The following is a 7,307-nucleotide window of genomic DNA, read 5'->3' on the forward strand; positions in this document are numbered from 1 at the left end:
TAAGTCTAGGGCCACCAAAATTTTCACCTTTTGCTAAATTGGGTTGGTAGGTACTTGGCTATCAAGTTCGGTGGTGACACCACTTCATCCCGGCTTTCTGATACTCTTAGATCTGGAGATCTTCAGGTTTCTCTTAAATTCTTCCATCTGGACACATAAGCCTGTATCTCCCTCTCTTTGTCTCTTCTCTCAACTTAGCAACATGAGCTCGGATCCAGCTGAGCCCCAATCCCCACCTCGCCCCGAAGCACCCGGTTCTCAGGATGCTCCTACAATGCCTGAGATTTATGGGCCTCAAGAAAATTACGCACCCTTGCAAATGTCATCCGCTGAGACCCCCCCCACGGAGACCGGTAAGAGAAAATTCATCCTTGAAAGGCTGATTTCCTGGAGGGAGAGTGAAATTTTGAGGGGAAGGGTCATTTCGTTTCCCTCATGAGCAATTACAGCCCGTTAATAGAAGCAGGTGGCATCTATTAATCCACTCAACACCTGTCCCAGTTGTAACTTGGTGGTGTGTGCCCTTTCACCCAGGTCCCAGGTAAGAGACAAGGGCCACAGGACACCTCATTTCAACTGCTCACTGGATATTTGAGAGGTTACATGCATAGGCACTGTGGAAACCCAAATGTGTTGTGATCAAGGGGTTGATGTATACATCTTTTAAAAAAAATTTTCTTAAATGTTTATTTTTGAGAGAGTGTGAGCAGGGATAGGGAAGAGAGAGGGAGACGCTGAAGCAGGCTCCAGGCTCTGAGATGTCAGCACAGAGCCTGACACAGGGCTCGAACCCACGAACTGAGAGATCATGACCTGAGCTGAAGTCGGACGCTTATCCAACTGAGCTGCCCAGTCACCCCTTAACAGGCGGAGTGCTGAGCACAGTAAATATTACTATTAAGCCAAAAGTCCTAACATCACAGCTAGGGGTAGGGGATGTGGTGAGCAACATCTTTTTGATTTGTCGGGGTTTCAAGGAGTACCAGAAATGACGTGGCTAATTCTGAAACTCACCTTGTTGAAATGTTCTACCTTCCTACGATAGCGGCAGCTGGCTCTTCCTCTTTGGCTCTGTGGGTGTTAACTAAGGCGGTTCTGAATTTCTGAGAGCCTGCTATGCTCACGTCTCCTATATCCTGAAGAACTGTTTGCCCCATTTTATGGTAGAAGACCCCAGAAGGTTTAAGCTGCTGGCATTCAGTGGCTAGAGCCCAAATTCGAAACCCAGCTGGGCTTCTAAATGGTACCCGCAGGTGCGGGGCAGGATCAGGACACTGTAGAGGCGGCACCACTTTTTTTGTCGATCAATTCGGCGGTGGTTGTTAAGCCTGAAAATGTAAACAAACTTTTACCCAAGAATAACCACTTTCTAGATTTATGGTAAAAATAATCAATTAAAAACTCTTTACATGATGATTACCCCTAAAACTAAGCTGTGGAGAAGGACTAAGAACTGCTTTATTGCAGTGTTAGATTTTAATGTTCCCCTGTTTTCCTAAAACTTCATGTTAATGCCCTTTTACAATTCCAAACGTTGAAAATAACAGCACTGTATGGTGAGAAATTGCTTGGGAATGAGCAAGTGAGTGTGTCCTCCTCAGCAAGCCAAGTGCAAGTTTGTAGAGCTCATTTTTTAGGAGATGCCTCCACTGCGTTCATTGGCCTCCCCCTCCTTTCCTTTGATCTACCTTTCAAGAAGCACAAGATTGTGAATTGCTGCCCCGGAAAGCCTGTCTCTATTCCATGACTAGGGTAGAAATTAAGAGTTTAAATGGCTACGAAATCTAAGCAATATAATAGTTGCTTTTTTATTTGGGAAAGAGTGCAAGTGGGGAAGGGGCAGAGAGAGACCGCGACAAATATCCAAAGCGGACTTGGTGCTGGACAGCAGGGAGCGCAGTGCTGGGCCCTGGAACTCACCAACGGTGAGATCAAGACCTGAGCTGAAGTCACACATTTAACCGACTTGAGCCACACCGGTGCCCCTGAACTGTGGATTTTAAAAGGTCTCCAGAAACTGACCCTACACTATTGTTAAGTATGATGTAGGTGATGATCAAGTTTACAAAAGGGAGTTAGGAAGGGACATGATGGGGGGGGGATCTCCCCTGATCATCCCCACCTTTCTGAATAGCCACAGCATGGGCTCTTGAGCATCAATTTGCAGTAGAAAGCTTTTGTCAAAGAGGCTTGAGGAGCACCTGGCTGGCTCAGTCCGTCCAGCATGTGACTCTTGATCTCAAGATTGTGAGTTCGAACCCCATGTTGGGTATAGTGATTACCTAAAAATAAAATCTTGGGGCACCTGGGTGACTCAGTGGGTTATGTCCAGGATTTCAGCTCAGTTTGTGGGTTGGCTCCCCCAAGTCCCACCCAGGTGCTCAGGTCATGATCTCACAGTTTGTAAGTTCAAACCCGCATCAGCTCTGTGCTCAGCCTGGAACCTGCTTCGGATTCTGTGTCTCGCTCTCTCTCCGCCCCTACCCCACTCTCACACACACAAATACACACACTCTCTCTCAAAAATATTTAAAAAAAATTTTTAAATGTTTTACTTATTTTTGAGAGAGAGAGACAGCGTGAGCAAGGGAGGGTCAGAGACAGGGAGACACAGAACCTGAAACAGGCTTCAGGCTCTGAGCTAGCTGTCAGCACAGCCCGACGTGGGGCTCGAACCCACGAACCGTGAGATCATGATCTGAGTGGAAGTCGGACGCTTAACCGAGTGATCCACCCAGGCGCCTCTCAAAAATAAAATAAGCATTAAATAATTTTTTTTAATAAGTAAATAATATAAAATTTTCGAGAAAAAAAGTTTGAGTCTCATTCTGCTTCCCAACAAATAAGCTATTGGCCTGTCCCTTGGGTGTAAGATGGTGACAACTAGTACGATACTGGATTGGGCATCCCACAAAGATTGGCAAAGTGTTCAGGGGCACACAGAGTTAAATTTTTACTTACTCTCTGATTCTGAGGTTGTGAGGACTCTAAAAAACGCTTTGGCAACCATACAATTTGCAAATGTGATTTGCTATTTGAAAGGTTTTAGAGAAAAGTATCGTTTTACTCCCAACAGTCTCTCCTCTTCCTTCCTCCATGGACCTGCTTATTCAGGACAGCCCGGATTCTTCCACCAGTCCCAGAGTAAACGTGCTACCCACGTGTGCGGAGGAGGTCACGGTGAAGAGAGAAGACCCAACTCCGGGCAAGAAACAGAAGATCAGAACCGTATTCTCTCAGACCCAGCTATATGTACTCAATGATAGATTTCAGAGACAGAAATACCTCAGTCTCCAGCAGATGCAAGAACTTTCCAACATCCTGAACCTTAGCTATAAGCAGGTAGTTTGCTTCATTGTTCTTGCAGTGCTTAACAAAAAGGCTCATTTGCAGATGAGCAGTCCCAGCGTATGTGTGCTCTGTGCTTCTGTACCCCCTACAAATAATTTTCATAGGAAAGTAGGGTCTCTGTGGTGTTTCGCAACCAATCTTTTTTAATGTTCTATTGTGTTAATATGCCATGATTTATTTAACCACTTTAACCTGTTGCACAAGCCAAAATCGTGGGAATGCTGCCAATTTTTCCTTAATCAAAGGAGGTATATTTATTAGTCCCATCTTCCAGGTTAGGAGAGCCACTAACCAACCTCTCCTCATTTTCTTAAAAATTTTGTCTTTATTTTGAAAGACCGAGACAGCGAGCAGGAGAGGGGCAGAGAGAGGGAGACACAGAATCTGAAGCAGGCTCCAGGCTCTGAGTTGTCAGCACAAAGCCCAATGCAGGGCTCGCAGGGCTCACAGGGCTCGAATGCACTGATGTGAGATCATGACCCAAGCCGAAGTCAGACGCCCAACCGACTGAGCCACCCAGGAGCCCCTACACTGCTCTTCATTAAAATAAAAATGGAATCTCTTGTTTGGTGTGCATTTGATTCCTAGGGAGGCTAATCATTTTTCATATCCTTGCCTATTATTCAGTCAGATACTGTATGGTTTTCTTTCTTTTTCTTTTTTATAAGAGACTTAAAAGAATTTTTTTTAATGTTTTATTTTTGAGACCGAGACAGAGCATGAGAAGGGGAGGGGCAGAGAGACAAGGAGGTACAGAATCTAAAGCAGGCTCCAGGCTCTGAGCTGTCAGCACAGAGCCCAGCGCAGGGCTTGAATCCACGATCCATGAGATCATGACCTGAGCCGAAGTCAGACGCTTCACACCAACTGAGCCACCTAGGCACCCCCTCCTCTAAATTTAAGTTGTGTGCTGCAGTATAACTTGATATTTTCTGACTAGTTAGTTGTCCTTGTGGTATATTTCATAATTTTTGTGTGCTTACGGGGGAAGCTTTTTATTGTAAGCAAAGTCCCTTTGACGGACTACCGGCATGGGTAAACTATGAAAAGGGAGATAGGTAGACATTTAATGTGAACTTTCTAGAGTAGCTGGGTCTTCTCAAACTGGTTGGATTCATTTAAAATTTTTTTAATGTTTATTTCTGAGATTGAGACAGAGCGCGAGAGGGGGAGATACAGAAGCCAAAGCAGGCTCCAGGCTCTGAGCTGTCAGCGCAGAGCCTGATGTGGGACGTGGGGCTTGAGTTCAGACTGTGAGATCATGACCTGAGCCGAAGGTGCCCCTGGTTGGATTTATTTAAAAAGCAGCCAACTGACCTGAGGGACATTCATTCACAGTCGACTGTTTCAAGAGAAAGGACCAGAAGCTTCAGTTTCATTCCTGAGCTTTAGACGGTTGTAGTCGTCAAGGGGGGAGAGATTAACACTGTTCACTGGTGCCCAGTACATCCATATTGCTGGTGTTTTATGTTTGTCTTCCTGTCATCTGTTTCTTGGTAGGTTAAGACTTGGTTCCAGAACCAGAGGATGAAATGTAAGAGGTGGCAGAAAAACAACTGGCCAAAGAAGAACAACAGTGCCGCTCCGGTAATGGGAAACTCTTATTTTCCTCCTATCTTTTCTTTTTCTGAAGTAGGCTCCATGCCCAATGTGGGGCTTGAACTCCCGAACCTTAGATCGAGAGTCACACGCTCTCTATTGACTGAACCAGCCAGGCACGCCACTGCTTTCTGATTTTCTTTTTTAAAAGCTTTTTTTAATGTTTTGTTTATTTCTGAGAGAGAGCATGAGCAGGGGAGGGACAGAGAGAGAGGGAGACACAGTCTGAAAAGGGCTCTAGGCTCTGAGCTGTCAGCACAGAGCAAGACGCGAGGCTTGAACCCACGAACCGCGAGATAATGACCTGAGCCCGCGAGATAATGACCTGAGCCGAAGTCGGATACTTAACCGACTGAGCCACCCAGGCGTCCCTGCTTTCTGATTTTCAATGGCTTTTTTTTTTTTTTAGTTTTGCTCATTGCTAAAGCATTAGAACCCCAACCACAGACCATCCTGATTTTCCTTCTGGCCTTTCAGTTAATCTACCATTCTTTTCCAGAACAGCTCTGCAACTCCAGAATACCCAGGCTTCTATTCCTATCACCAGGGCTACCTGATGAACACGTCCAGAAACCTTCCAATATGGAGCAACCAGACCTGGAATGGCCAGTTGTGGGGCAACCAGACCTGGAACGGCCAGTCGTGGGGCAACCAGACCTGGAATGGCCAGTTGTGGGGCAACCAGACCTGGAACGGCCAGTCGTGGGGCAACCAGACCTGGAACAGCCAGAGCTGGTGCCCCCAAGCCTGGAACAGCCCGCTGCACGGCTGTGGAGAGGAATTTCCGCAGCCCCAGGTCCAGTTCCAGCAAAATTCCGTCAACGATTTGCAGTCCATCTTAGAAACGGCTGGGGAAAGCCACAGTGTCCTACAGCAAACCACTAAGTATTTTAGTGCCCAGCAAATAATGGATTTATTCCCAAATTACTCTGAACATACAGCCTGAAGGTGCGAGACAATGCGTATATTAATCACGCTCCATTGGGGGTGTGGCCGTATTACTTGTAGGATTTGTCTGTTAGGGTCCTGTATCTCTGCCTTGATATTATTTATTCCATCAGTCAAGGCGGTGCGGTTGGAATCTGATCAAAGAGGATTCCGTAGCCTCGGCTGCTATGCACAACATGCACACAGGCTATAGATAACTAGATATAATACGAACTTGGGTATTTTTAGGCTCCAGAGTTGAACCTTTGTAAACCTACAAAGACGTGTTGAAGGATTATTTGTGTTTTCTGAGGCTGGGAGGCTTGTTAACAAGCTCCGTTGTTAGGGTGGAGGGTGAAGTTAAAACCTCATCACGGATTTCCTCTGCCCCCTGTGCTGCTTTACCTACAGCTCCCAACTTGTTCGTTATTCCAGTAGTTGTAGAAAGTGGTTTTATATTTTAATGTATCGTGTAATAAGGCCAGTTTGGCCAGTGGTTTATAGGTTTAAGTACAAATAAATACCCACTTTATCTTTTAGTTGTCTCTACCCTGATTTCACCAGTAGCTCCAGGACTAAATATCTTGAGTAAACACGGGTCTTTATCAGAGTCTTTTGATGTGGGATGGACCAATTAACTGAAATCTCTGAAGATTCTGCTAAGAGGCTGCTCTTAGAAACCAGTAGAGGGACAAAAAAAGAGTAAAGAAAAGGTGATTATACAATGCTAGGTGACTGATCAACTTGACGAACTTATTTCCTCCTTGTGTGCATAATAGTATTGAAACAATAAAAATGGTTATTTGGAGTTAAAGAAGAATACCCCTTCTGGAAGATCAGGAGCAGAAAAGTGATACACAGAGCTCCTGGGTTTGTAAAGAGGCTTAAATAGCAGCCAGGGAAGAGGTAAATAATGGAAGGTAGAGATGAAGAAGGAGGGGGAAGGTATAACACACACAGGGAATGTGTCCACTCTGCGGGACAATTGTACCCTGCCAGCAAGAAGTGTGATAAGCTTTTAAGACATTTTTTAAATGCCAGCTTTTATTTAAAAAGGGACTTGTTAAATTTATGGGCCAACTTCAAAGCACACTTCAAGAGTTTTAAGGTATAAATCTAGGGACAACTGGGTGGCTCAGTCAGTTTAGGGTCCAACTCTTGGTTGCAGCTCAGGTTGAGCTCAGGTTTCTGAATTCGAGCCCTGCATCGGGCTTCCTGCTGGCAGTGCAGGGCCTGCTTGGGATGCTCCTTCCTCTCTTTCTGCTCCTCCCCTTTCTCTCGAATAAACTTAAAAAGTATAGGGGCACCTGGGTGGCACCGTCCATCAGTTAAGCCTCTAATTCTTGATCTCGGCTCAGGTCGTGATTTCATAGTACGGAAGTTCAAACCTCGAATTGGACTCTGCTTGGGATTCTGTCTCTCCTGCCCCT

General features: G+C 45.5%; 1 protein-coding gene across 1 annotated transcript; it reads left to right on the forward strand.

Moving 5' to 3' along the window:
- The first annotated feature begins 202 nt into the window (after positions 1–202).
- Positions 203–5,896, forward strand: NANOG (Nanog homeobox). The gene is made up of 4 exons (XM_039220636.1): positions 203–353; positions 3,077–3,342; positions 4,852–4,938; positions 5,450–5,896. The coding sequence occupies exons 1-4, from the start codon at positions 203–205 to the stop codon at positions 5,894–5,896; spliced, it is 951 nt and encodes a 316-aa protein (XP_039076567.1).
- The last annotated feature ends 1,411 nt before the right edge of the window (positions 5,897–7,307 follow it).

Source organism: Hyaena hyaena, unplaced genomic scaffold (genome assembly GCF_003009895.1).
Source record: "Hyaena hyaena isolate Hyena2069 unplaced genomic scaffold, ASM300989v1 scaffold_909, whole genome shotgun sequence".
NCBI classification, from domain to species: domain Eukaryota; kingdom Metazoa; phylum Chordata; class Mammalia; order Carnivora; family Hyaenidae; genus Hyaena; species Hyaena hyaena.

Excerpts from the sequence above, each read along its gene's own strand:
- NANOG (XM_039220636.1), top strand. The coding sequence starts at position 203 with ATGAGCTCGGATCCAGCTGAGCCCCAATCCCCACCTCGCCCCGAAGCA. Across the intron at positions 3,343-4,851 it reads TGAACCTTAGCTATAAGCAG|GTTAAGACTTGGTTCCAGAA; the intron begins GTAGTTTGCTTC and ends GTTTCTTGGTAG. Across the intron at positions 4,939-5,449 it reads AGAACAACAGTGCCGCTCCG|AACAGCTCTGCAACTCCAGA; the intron begins GTAATGGGAAAC and ends ATTCTTTTCCAG.